The sequence below is a fragment of the Hippocampus guttulatus genome, chromosome 22 (genome assembly GCF_054856545.1).
Source record: "Hippocampus guttulatus isolate MCC_2025c chromosome 22, RoL_Hgut_1.0, whole genome shotgun sequence".
Classification (NCBI taxonomy): Eukaryota; Metazoa; Chordata; class Actinopteri; order Syngnathiformes; family Syngnathidae; genus Hippocampus; species Hippocampus guttulatus.
The window spans coordinates 7382845-7395523 of record NC_141282.1 but is presented as its reverse complement, the minus strand read 5'-3'; the positions used below and the strand labels follow the sequence as shown (position 1 = coordinate 7395523).

The 12679-nt window shown below is 50.1% G+C and overlaps 1 protein-coding gene across 3 annotated transcripts; it reads left to right on the top strand.

Moving 5' to 3' along the window:
* Nucleotides 1-68: 68 nt before the first annotated feature.
* Nucleotides 69-12663, top strand: usp15 (ubiquitin specific peptidase 15). 3 transcript variants are annotated; one of them, XM_086103938.1, is made up of 22 exons: nucleotides 69-183; nucleotides 753-880; nucleotides 1149-1279; nucleotides 2575-2701; nucleotides 2773-2918; nucleotides 3179-3240; nucleotides 3528-3617; nucleotides 5753-5900; nucleotides 6052-6225; nucleotides 6330-6488; nucleotides 6587-6811; nucleotides 6895-6978; nucleotides 7651-7745; nucleotides 7838-8020; nucleotides 8149-8267; nucleotides 8350-8631; nucleotides 8730-8800; nucleotides 9150-9265; nucleotides 9364-9513; nucleotides 9602-9705; nucleotides 9845-9933; nucleotides 10348-12663. In XM_086103938.1, the coding sequence occupies exons 1-22, from the start codon at nucleotides 95-97 to the stop codon at nucleotides 10672-10674; spliced, it is 3099 nt and encodes a 1032-aa protein (XP_085960064.1). In that variant the 5' UTR covers nucleotides 69-94; the 3' UTR covers nucleotides 10675-12663. The 3 variants fall into 3 exon arrangements, with proteins under 3 accessions (XP_085960064.1, XP_085960065.1, XP_085960066.1); XM_086103939.1 differs by lacking the exon at nucleotides 3528-3617; XM_086103940.1 differs by lacking the exons at nucleotides 69-183; nucleotides 753-880; nucleotides 1149-1279; ... (2 more) ...; nucleotides 3179-3240; nucleotides 3528-3617 and adding an exon at nucleotides 4106-5606.
* The last annotated feature ends 16 nt before the right edge of the window (nucleotides 12664-12679 follow it).

The following is a 12679-nucleotide window of genomic DNA, read 5'->3' as shown; positions in this document are numbered from 1 at the left end:
GCGTCACTCCCTTTTCGCGCACAACGCGCCTCTGAAACGCCTGCGCCGCTTTCCCCACCCCACCCATCATGCACCGCGGCATGACTGAGGAAAGATGGCGGAAGGAGGAGCGGCCGATCTGGAAACCCAGAGAGGAGAGGTCGCGGCACTGATGAAAACGCAACTAAAAAAGGGCGACACTTGGTAAGAGTTAGCTCGGAGGATTTTCAAGAGCGCCGCGAGGGCGCCGCTGTCCTCGGCCGCGCCTGTCGACGTCACGAAGGTGGAGGAAAGTGGCTAATGCGTGGCCGTGTTGACAGTTAGCTTGGAGTTAGCTGTCAGCTTCATGTGCGGCACCTCTCCTCCGCAGAGTTACATTCATTCAAATGGCGCCATTCTCGGGTTACTTTGTCTGTCCCGACTAGTTTAGCTGACCGCTTTTTAATTCATGACAAGACCGTCGGGGGCCCCGCTTGTTAATTTCGAGGTGGGCAAGCTAAAAGGTAATTCCGAAAGAGCTGTCAGTGGGCTCGTTCGTCGACTTGTACAGTATAGGGCGGAGTCTGTAAACGAAGCACCTGTCCCAATCACGGAGCCAACTGACCACATTTTGAGCAACCCCAACTCAACTCGGTGCTACCAATAAAAAACAATGTTTACCTCCTAAAGGTTTAAATGGCGGTTTCTGAAATCCACCCATGTTTAATGCTTGTTTACAGTCTCACATAACAGTGATAACTGGTGTCAAATTGGACTTTTTGTCACCATTGCAGGTACCTGATAGACAGTCACTGGTTCAAACAGTGGAAGAAATATGTGGGATTTGATAGTTGGGACAAATATCAAATGGGAGACCAGAATGTCTACCCTGGACCAGTTGATAACGCCGGTCTTCTCCGAGGTAAGACAGTTGTTGAATTGCATCCCGAGACACTGAATTAACTCCATAAGAATAGAGGCATCGTTCTGGCAACTAGCAACACTCAGCTCAGAGGAGCACAAACAGCATTGTTAAACAGGTCTTTTTTTTTCTTTTTTGCAAGGCTGATGGAATTCTCTGCGGCATACCTTCTTTGTGTTTTGTGCTTATTGTCAGCTTGCTTTGTACCTTCTCTTGTTTGTCGTGCTCATCGGGGCATTCTGCCTCTCACTTCTTACTTTACCTTTAGATAGGGATGTTCTGGCTATCAAGGAGCACCTCATCGATGAGCTTGACTACATCTTGGTTCCCACGGAGGGCTGGAATAAACTGGTCAGCTGGTACGGGCTGACGGAGAGTCAAGAGGCAATTGCGCGCAAGGTATGACTTGGTGAAATTGTGTTGCATGATGGTGAAATAATATCCATCTCCTTCTGAGAATGTATCTGATAGCATTAAAAACAAAGTTGTAAAGCACATATGGCTGGTCTTGTGTATTGTTCGTGTAAAACAAAATCAAGAAAAATTGGAAGTGTTCCCACGATACGAAATGTATCCTTTTTTTAAAAAATTGATTTCAATATTATTTTTGCTCAGTGTGCGAATGGGATTTATTATTATTATTTTTTTTTTTGCGGGTTGTAGCAAACACCTGTAGATGTGTCGGCCAAAACAACTTGGCTATTGTCAGATGCCACCTGCACGTTTGGCTAGTCATGCTATCATGGCTGCCGATATGTGCCACCCCCACCCCACTTGTCCTCCCTCCCTCCCTCCCTCTCTCCCATTGACCCTCCCATTCTGCCATGTATGCGCCGGGACGTATCGGGTGGCCGAAGGGTTTCTATTTTCAGGCAACGTTCTGGATGACTGAAAAGCTACATGGAGCGAGCTACGAGGCACAACATGCAGGAGGTTCATCATGCTTTTTATTTATCTCGTGCGCCTTGCGTGGACTCACCATCCCGGTTTCGTTTTTAGGGGCTTGGGGGGTGGGGGGTCACACACACGAGGACTTCAGTCACGAGATTGCCGCGTCTTCTTTCGCTAGCACCGGCCACATGATTGTCCTTGTTTCGTTTGAAGCTCAGCGAGGCCTGCTGAGGTCACGTCGAATCCGAGTGGCGTCACCGGGAAGGGAGGCGGGAGGGATAAAAGCTTTTGGCTCGGCGGTGATTTGAGGAATTCTTCTTGGCAGTGACTTTTCCTCCTAGCTCACCAACACTCGGATGTCGGGCCCACTTGGAGTATTGAGTTTTTGGACGGGGACGAGTGTGGAGGGATGGTGGTGAATATGAGCCGGTGTGTGTGTGTGGCTGTTGCAGTTCTGCTGGACATTTGTACTTTGCGATTTTGAATTCAAGAGCGCGCGTGTGCATGACGTAGTCGTGCGGCGTTGAAATAAATCGGCTGGGAGCCCTCAGCTGTTTCCACAAGGTGCTGCTAATTTCGGACACGATCTGACCTGACAAAGAAAGGGCGGTACTTGAGTTTGCGACACGGGCGGCTCAAATTTTAGTGTCACAGAATGCCGTTAAGATACTTGGAAGTACTAATTGGAGGCTTGTACATATGCCACCATGGAAGGAGGGAAGGATGTCAACATCACACAAGTGCGCATTAAAATTTTCGCAATACCCCCCACCCCCACCCCCTGTGTCGCATATCTTTACAAGGTGGTGGAGCAAGGTATGTTTGTGAAGTACTACAAGGTGGAGGTGTACCTGACTGAGCTGAAGCTCTGCGATGACAGCAACATGGATAACGTGATCACCAGGCGCTTTAGCAAGGCCGACACCATCGGTAAGTCACCCGGAAGAAACTCTCCCATGTACAGCGGTGAGTCCCAAACTAAGTGCTGATCTAAATTGCAGACCTAATAGAGAAAGAAATGCGAAAGGTCTTCAGCATCCCCGAAGAGAAGGAAACCAGACTTTGGAACCGCTACTTGAGCAACACCTTTGAACCTCTCAACAAGCCCGACAGCACCATCCAAGATGCCGGCCTCTACCAAGGACAGGTAGTGTGACTTTTTTTTGCCCATGATGCTTAAGAACTTATTTGTCACCGTGAAAAATGTAAAACTTTTTTTTTTTTTGTCAACCTTGTCAGATAGCTTGCCCTGTATTTGTGTTGACTATAGAATTCATTTTTCTATCCTTCTCTGCCTTATTTTTTTAAATTCAGCAATAGCAGCCGGAGGATTTTATTTATATTTTTTTCCCCTCCCTCTTCCCCACCCCGTCACCTCAGCTTGTTCCGTTGCGATGTCTCTTGCAGGTTCTCGTAATAGAGCAGAAGAACGAAGACGGATCGTGGCCCCGAGGCTCGGACGCATCCAAGTGAGAGCAGTCCCGGCTTCTATTTTTGCTTGTGAACCCAAAAGAAAAACTCTAGCGGGATAAACAAAGCGACTGAGAGTCGAGCGGTACTGTAAGGCGCGATAGAATCCAAATGAGATGATCTACTGTCTCCCTTGCACCTCACTCATCCTCCTGCTTGATTTGTCATTGCTGTTACATTCCCACTTTATTTTGGGTTCATCCAAGTTTGATTTATCCTACGCCTTTCTGCGCCCCCCCCCCCCCCCCCTCTAACTCATGATCTATTCTTTTATCTTTTTTTGAAGGTCATCCGGTGCTTCCAATCTCTCTGCTTTGCCAAAGATCTCGCCTTCATCTCTTGCAAACAATCATAGCAGCAGCTTCACCGGCAGGAAGTAAGACTTAGTAGTCGAGTTGTGTGGATGTCAGCAGCAAGTTAGAGCGCACTATTGTTGATCAGTTTTGCCAAACCTGTGACCAAATTTCTTCACTGTCAGGCTGTGGATTCGGGGGGGGGTGGCGGCGAAGGATGCACTTCCAATTGTTGGAGGTGACAGCAGGGAACAATATGATTGATTATTTTGGGATTCCGCGACAGCGGTGCTCTCCGCGAGTGGCCTCCTGGTGCCGCTGGGCGTCGTAGTCAGCACTTTCTTGATTACACGTGTCCGCGCATAGCCACAGCGAAGCACAGCAGGGGCACCCGAGTCAAAATCGGCTAATATCACTGCAGCTCTTACCTCGCCACCTCGAGCTCCAAGCTAAAATCAACACAAATTTGCAATCACAGTAAAAAGAAAATATGTCACAAAACTGGTTTTGTGTTTCATAAGTTGCATTGTTAGTTCGGGGGGGGGGGGGGGGGGGACAAACAAACTTGTGGGCATTCTGGATTTTTGAGCACCGCTGTCTCCACCTTTCTCCTGACATGTTTTTACTGCTTGCTTTTTAAAAAAAAATTTAATTACCAAGATCTTAAAACGCTGCATCGCTAACTTTGATCCACATGCGCAGTGAAGGTGTTCGGTCGCATGGGTCCATGTTGACATTTCACAGCCATGCAGCACATTCATTGATATCCAGTCCATCATTTCGTGGCTGGTGACATCTTTTCCCTGGCAGCCGGTCTTCTTTGGCGCCATTGTTTCTTCTAAATTATGCATGCGGCCTCTTTTTTTTTTTTTTTTTTTTTTGTGGTACGTAATGGTCCAGCGTTACATAACGCGCGTCTATCCCCCCCCCTCCCCACCCCCCCACTTTTGGTGCCATTGCACGGTAGCGGCATCGTGTCACTGTCATTTCTGCAACAGCTCTTCGCTATGCTTTCGCTCTTCCCTCTCGTCCCAGTGAGCTCATTGCCGCGCACGTTCTCGCAGGCAAGTGACCTTCAAAGTACTCTTGGTCTACTTTGCTCTTCACATGCGGCGGAAGCCCAGTGTCATTAAAAAAAAAAAAAAAAAGGGGCACTTTCTTCAGCTTGTCGTTGATTTTAAAAGCCCTCACGAGACAACCGCGGCATATCAAAGAGCGTTTGGCAGGCAGTGCCAAAGTGTGGCTTTGACCCAGGAGGCGTGTACACGGCGAGAGTGAATGCAAAGGCTTGTAAGAACATTGCATCAATGTACATTTACAGGGGGCATCGGTCTCATGAAATGTGCAGCCTCAGCTGAATGCGGTGAATTGGCTCCCATCAAACCACCTCGTAGTGTCCGCCCACATCCCCCCTCGTGCTCTCTCTCTTTCTCTGTGCACCTCGAGTTTCGGTAGCGGTACTCTTGAGCATCCCTGCCGCTGCTATAAATATCTGCCGGTTGCAGTAGAGCGGCGGCGGCGGCAGCAGGCAGGCCAGAGGGAGGTGCTGGAGACCGGACCACAGGACAGGTGGAGGAGATGATAAGGAGTGCGCCAAAAAGGTGGCAGATGATTCGTTTGAATCGATGATTCACGTCGAGGAGGCAAACTTGTTTTGACCTTTTTTTAGTTGTTGGCCTGTGGTAGACTTTGGGAGTCGTCCAATCAGGCTGTTAAAGACTCAATTCAAACGGGCCTGCCAATGGCTGATGCTGGATTCCCATGAAGACTCGAGTTGAGAACGGAGCTGCGCTCGTACGAAGCCGGCATCTGCTTTCCCCGGACTTAAACCCGACCCGCGGGAGCCGGCCCCCATTCGCTTTCGTAGAGACATGCGGGCCGGCGTGGGGTTGAGATGTCATGCTCCTGTGTTGCTGGTGGTGCCTGAGGTCTGAAGCGGTAGAGTTGGACAGCAGGAGGGTGGACCCCCGCGCGCTGAACTGTGAGGCCGGCGCCTCCACCGCCATCTCGGCCGTTTCCCTCGACCGCTGGGAGCCCCAAACGAGCGACGCTGCCTCGCAGCCCTCTCAGAGGTCCGCTCGCTGCAGGCCTTCCTTGGTTTCAGCGCCCAGAAATGATCTCTCTGCGCTTAAACCGTAGATGTAAACTGCGTGAGAATGCGTTTTCCGTGTTCAATCGTGGCTCACGGAGACAAACATGTTTTGCTTGTTCATTGCAGCGTGAAGAATTCAACCTTCAGCCTACCGTCCTACCACACCTACAGCAACAGTTACGACTACTCGGAGCAAAGTCGCCAGAGTGAGCACGCGGGCCTGTGCGGACTGTCGAACCTCGGCAACACTTGCTTCATGAACTCGGCCGTGCAGGTAACTGCGCGTCCCGCAAGGGCGCGATTGAATTCAACACGGTGAGACCTGACGAGGCGACAAAAAAGGACAATGTGGCACTTGAAATGCAAATGAAGCCCATCCGCCCCGCGACACTCGTTGTCCTCTGCTGCTCTCCTGTCCCTCTCAGTGTTTGAGCAATATCTCGCCCCTGACGGACTACTTCCTCAAAGACAAGTACACGAGTGAGCTGAACGAGGACAACCCGCTAGGCATGAAGGGAGAGATTGCCAGAGCCTACGCCGAGCTTATAAAGCAACTGTGGTCCTGCAAATACCGCTACGTTACGCCAAGGCCTTTCAAGGTTGAACGCCACACGCACACACACACGCAAGAAAGAAAAAGAGCATTGCTGTTTTTTTTTTGGGTGTGTACTACTTGACATTGGTTTCCCGAACCTCGCGACAGACCGAAGTGGGCCGCTTTGCCCCTCAATTCTCAGGCTACCAGCAGCAGGATTCTCACGAGCTGCTGGCCTTTCTCCTGGACGGTCTTCACGAGGACTTGAACCGCATCAGGAAGAAGCCGTACATCCAACTCAAGGATGCCAACGGCCGGCCCGATAAGGTGGGGGTGAGGAGGGGGGAGGGGGATGGGGGGGGGGCATGCGCAGGTGGATCTCAACTTTGGGAGCGTTGGAGATGTGTTAAAATATTTCCCGATAGGTGGTGGCCGAGGAGGCTTGGGAGAACCACATCAAGAGGAACGACTCCATAATCGTGGACATCTTTCATGGCCTTTTTAAGTCCACCTTGGTTTGTCCTGTGTGCTCCAAGGTTTCTGTGACTTTTGACCCTTTCTGTTACTTGACGCTGCCTCTCCCCATGAAGAAGGAGCGCACACTGGAGGTTTATCTAGTCAGACTGGATCCTCTGGCCAAACCCACACAGGTAACCTTCAGCGGCAGGCAAAGTCCCGCACCTCCCCTCAATATGGTCTTTCACGTATGGATTTTATTTTATTTTTTTTTCAGTACAAACTGACCGTGCCAAAGGTGGGCTACATCTCTGACCTGTGTACCTCCCTCTCCACTTTGTCTGGGGTGCCCGCTGAGAAGGTACGGACATTCCGGCCATTTTCAGACCCTTCTTCACCCGACCACATTATTATTATTATTATTATTATTATTTTTATAGACGTACCTGGGATTGAGCATGAAAAGGCGTCTTTGGCATTGAATGAGTTAAGCGCTTGTCACATTAAAACGCGGGCTCTTTTCCACTGTCACACTGCCGCGAGAAGACATTTAATCTTTTAAAGCGTCCTTGAGCGTCCAGACTCGGTAGCACGTTGGGCCACGTTTTGCCCTTTTTGTTATTGAACCAGAAAGTGCTCTCGGTAGGACGTGGACCTCTGCCAAGGATGAATCATCCTAATTTGGCACCAAATTGCAAACCTTCTTAGCTCTTGACATATTCCTGGATTTTGTTGGCGAGAAAAAAAAAAAAAGAAAAAAAAGCCTCGTCATCTCACAACGTTACCACAAATGGAATGAAAGTCCTGGATCTGGACCAAAGTCTAAAATAAATCCGCCATGGCTCATGTTCCATCCCTCCACGCAGGTTGTGCGCTCATCTGGAAGGTTTTGCATATTCTTGCCAGCAAACAACAAAATCACTCGAAACAAGTTGCAACAACCAAATGAGCGTTGTTGACGCTTGACCTTTATTCACATATCGCCCGGACGTAACTCTCCTGCGTTCCCCGCCGACACTCCATCCACCCCTAGATGATCGTAACGGACATCTACAGACACCGTTTCCACCGGATCTTTGCCACCAACGACAACCTGACCAGCATCATGGAGAGCGACGATATCTACGCGTGAGTGTCCGACCGCCGAGTCCGGAGATAGCCGGACACGAGTCGAGTCCTCAAAAATGAATAAACGAGGCGCTACGTCAACGCCTCTGTAGGTTTGAAGTCGCCGTCAACAGAGTGGAGGACACGGACCACGTCGTGATTCCCGTGCACCTGAAGGAAAAACAGTCGGGATACAACCAGAGCAACTCGCCACTGTTTGGACAGCCTTTCCTCATCGCTGTGCCGAGGACGCTCAACGAGGACAAACTCTACAACATGCTGCTCCTGCGCCTTTGGTGCGTTTCTACGCCTTTTGTCTTAACGCGCCGTCAAGAATTCCCTCACGGGCATAAACTCATCCGGTCGCCGCGTTTTAATGCCTCCCACGGCTCGCCTGTGACCGCGCGTGGTCTCGTCCTTGCAGCCGGTTCGTGAGATCCACTCTCGCGGAGGATGACCACGACTGCGGAGACACCCAGTCAAGCAAACAACACGCGGTCAACGGCAACGCTACCAACGGCGTATTGGAGGAGGGGTCGCCAAGTGAGTCTCCGACTCACTCACCCAGCCCGACCATCCTTCCTCCACCCCCACCGTCTTCATTTTCAAATTTTCTTCCCTTCAGGCGCGATGGAAACCGACGAGCAGGACGACGAGTCCAGTCAGGATCAGGAGCTGCCCTCCGAGAACGAGCACAGCCAGTCCGAGGACTCGGTGGGCGGCGACAACGAGCTGGAGAACGGCATGGTGACCTCGCAGAACTCCACCAAAGGCCAGCAGAGCAGCGGGCACGGCAAAAAGAGACTTTTCACATTCCAGCTCAACAACACGGAAAAGACGGACTTCTCGCTCACCAAGGAGGACGCCAGGCAGATCCGCTTCGATGACGGACACTTACGGCTCAATGGTCGGACGTGCGGAGCGGCGTGGCTTCAAATAACGTTCCGCTCGCGTCGCGGATCCTCGTTTCGTAATTACTCATTGAAGTCTGTCCTCCTCTTCCAGAACGGTCTTATCTCTCTTTGGATTGGGAACCCGAGATGAAGAAAAAGTACTTTGACAGCATGGTTGTTGAGGTAAATAAAGCCCGCGGCGAAAACCCGACGTACGATATCCGACCGTTATTTGCTTGCGGCAAAGTTCCCGGTATGCCTGTCGAGCCCCAGTCGGATTCTGGGCCCGTAACCCGTTGGCAAAGTGGCTCGACTCTTTCCAAGATCGTCAAACCGATAATACATTAATATTGCGATATGAACCCGAGGAATAACCACGCGCACCCCCCCGCCTTTCTTGGCAGTGTGGACGAAGTAAGAACTTTTAATCCAAAGCAAAAAAAAAAAAAGAAGAATGATGTAAGCGACATGCATCACAAAGCAGGCGCAGGTGTCTTTTACCAGTCATACAGTACATGTCCATTTTCTGCAGGACTTTGACAAGCACGAGAGCATGGAGTACAAACCCCAGAAAAAGGCCTACTTCAAGCTCAAGGACTGCATCGAACTGTTCACCACCAAGGAGAAGCTGGGAGCCGAGGACCCTTGGTCAGCACGTTATCTTTGTTCCCGTCAGCTTTGACTTTGAGAGTCCGTTGCTTGAATATTCCTGAGATGGAATGCTCGAATGTGACGCGTCTCTCCAGGTACTGCCCAAACTGTAAGCGGCACCAGCAGGCCACAAAGAAGCTGGACTTGTGGTCTCTGCCTCCAGTGCTTGTGGTCCATCTGAAAAGGTTCTCCTACAGTCGCTACATGAGGGATAAGCTGGACTCCCTCGTTGACTTCCCGCTCAGGTATACGTCGTTCATTCGGCCGACCCCTCGTCTTTGGGCCGCGCGGGGCCGACGGTTGACGCCTTTTTCCGACGCGCTGTCCCGGCAGCGATCTGGACATGTCGGAGTTCCTGATTAACCCCAACAGCGGACCGTGTCGTTACGACCTCATCGCCGTGTCCAACCACTACGGCGGCATGGGCGGGGGCCACTGTAAGTGTCGCTTCTCCGTCACATGTGGCACGCCGTTTCACGGCGAGGCATTCGCGTCCAAATTCCAGCACTGTGCGCATCTGCCGCTTTTTGACCGCCGCGTGGGTTTTAACGGTGCCGTCTTCTCCTCGCCGCTCAGATACGGCTTACGCCAAGAACGCGGAGGATGGAAAGTGGTACAACTTTGATGACGGCAGCGTGTCGCCTGCCAGCGAGAATCAAATCGTGGTGAGTCTGCTCATGCCTGTCCTGTGACGGACACCCAGTGGAAAAATCATCACAATGCCACAGATCCCCAAATTGTGTATACTTGACGATTTGGGTTGGATGCGCAACATTAGCCAAAAACGTGAGCTCAGCACAAGTGAAATGGGGCCGTTCAAGTTTCCGCGTCGTGCCGCTAAATGATGCTCGTGGAGCCGTGCCATTAAGTCCGAGTTTAAGCCGAGCGCAGTGGAAGTGTGCTAACGTGAGCACACTGAGATGGCGTCAAACACGTTTTCAAGTGGACGGCCACTTCTTTATATGCCTTTCCAAAAAACAAAAAACTTCAGTATAGAAGTACAGCGGCGTCGCAAATTTTGAACCACGTCGTCGCAGTAGATGGTGATATGCTCATGGCTCCACTGTGCTCATGTCCAGTCCAAAGCGGGCTACGTGCTCTTCTACCAGCGCCAGGATACCGTCAAAGGCACCGGCTACTTCGCTCTTGACCGGGAGGAGGAAGAAGAAGAGGAGGATGATGATGATGAAGAAGAGGAGGAGGAGGAAGAAGAGGAAGTGGAGGCCGATGAGGAGAATGAAGGGAGACGGAGCACTTCCTCAGTTCGGGGCGCAGCCTCTCCCGCCGCCGCCGCCGCATCGAGCGACGACCCCAACGAGAACCGGTGCGGTAAGAGCGACAATGAGTCGGAAAACGAGGAGGGAGAGGAAGTGGCCGGTCGGGACGTTACCATGAGCGCCAACTGACAAGCGATGTCGCAAACCATCGGAGCGAGCGAGCGAGAAGAGCCGAGAGAGATGGGAATCTTTCCATCCAAAGCCATATGGACGCACGGCGTGGCAAGCCGGCGCCATCGGGCCCACCCGGGCGTTCGCCAGGTGGAGCCAAAGTCGGCGCGGCGTTAGCGGTACGCTGAGAATTCGGAGCCCTCGTTTGTGGCCGAATCACTGTTTGTGTGTGCGCGTGAGTGCGTGTCACCTGTTGCTTTTTGTGTATCTCAAGGAGTTTGCGGCCGTTTGGATTCGGATTCCCATGGCGAGTGTTTTATATCTCGGAGAGAAGTTCGAGTTACGATTTTAGTATGTTTAGTTGTGAGTGTGGGCGTGGATGGTTGTTCGTCTCTGTGTGCCCTGCGATTGGCTGGCAACTGATTCAGGGTGTCCCCCGCCTACTGCCCGGAGATGGCTGGGATAGGCTCCAGCACCCCCCGCGACCCTAGTGAGGATCAAGCGGTTCGGAAAATGGATGGATGGATGGATAGTTTGTACATATTTTAAAACACTCAGCAGTCTGTTGTCATTCTGCGCTGAGGCATCGTGAACTTGCACAGTCACCAACGATCCACTTTTTTTTTTTCCTTTCTTTTTTTTTTTAATTTAATATTGCCAAACACTGCAGTAGTTCAGAGATGAATGTGAAGTGACTTTTCTCTGATAAACCCCAACATGTCTGCCTTGGTCACACATCTCAAGTCTGGACGCTTCTTGGATTTTTTTTTTTTTTGGTTGTTATTTATTTAAAAAAAAAATTGATCATAAAATGCCAAACTTGTGAAGAGATTTGGTCTGCTGCTCTTTTGCTGTGACCTTGGTTTCATGTCCAGCTTTCTTTGGCGCCCCCTGTTGGCCGATTATCACCCCCCCCCCCACCCACCCATCTTTTGTGCTCAATTAAGACCTTCCAAAATGAGGTGCCATAATATCTCCAAATCATCGAGAAATTGTGTCTTTAATAGCCTGCTCTGCATTTTAGCGTGAGCTCCATCTTCTTAGATAATGACAAAAGTGTGTACTCAGCCTTAACTCTTAAATCTCACACACTTCCCCGCCCGCCTGCCCCCTTTATTTTTTTTTGCATGGGCCCTTTAAACACACTTGAATGTCAACATTTAATTTTATTTTTTATGTAATCCACAGGAGGGCCAGAATGTATGCACAGTGAGCACTGACCACACGTATGTGATTGCCTTTTTTTTTTACCTCTCTAGATTTTCAAAAGGGCCACATTTTTGTTGTTTTTCTTTTCCGGTTTGGTTGGATGTGAGGGTGACGGCTTCTCCCGCCTTTTGGCTGTATGCGTCGCTCTCCAGGAGGGGGTGACACGCTTTTTGTTGCGCTCCTTAGTTGAGGTTTGAGGGTGAGTTCGGGGTTAAAAAGACCCTTTCAGCATTCGGAATCACGATCAAGTTGAGTTTTTTTTGTGGGAGATTGTTGCAGGATATTCCTCCACCGGCGATGGATTTATTCTCCATGGTGGAGTTTGGCTATTTTTCTTTTTTTTTCTCAGCTGACGACCCTTTACTTTTTTTTTTTAAAGCATCTCCGTGCTTCTAGCCTTGCTTTTCAAAAGAGACCGCTGCAATGGACTTGTACTGTACATAAGAGTTCACTCTATGAGTGCAGATTTGATAAGTTTATTTATATGTAAGGATTTAATAAGGAAGCATATTTAAAATCCTGGCAAGAGCGGAGAGATTGGGAACGGACACGGTGAGCTGGTGGTGCCTGTGCTCTTGTCAGGGAGGGATTTCTTTTGTTTTTGGTTTTTTTTTTTTTTAAATAAAAGGATAGCTTTGTTGTTTTTGGGACTTTGTTTTGTACAAAAGAAATAATCCAGTCATCCGTTGCATGATAAGGGGTTTCCAGGTTTGGCTGCACTTGAGTTCACTTGGGTTTACATTTTTGAAATGTGCACGTGTATTTATACACAATCTTCAATAAAGTTGTGGAAAGTTTTCCAGGGCCTTTTCTT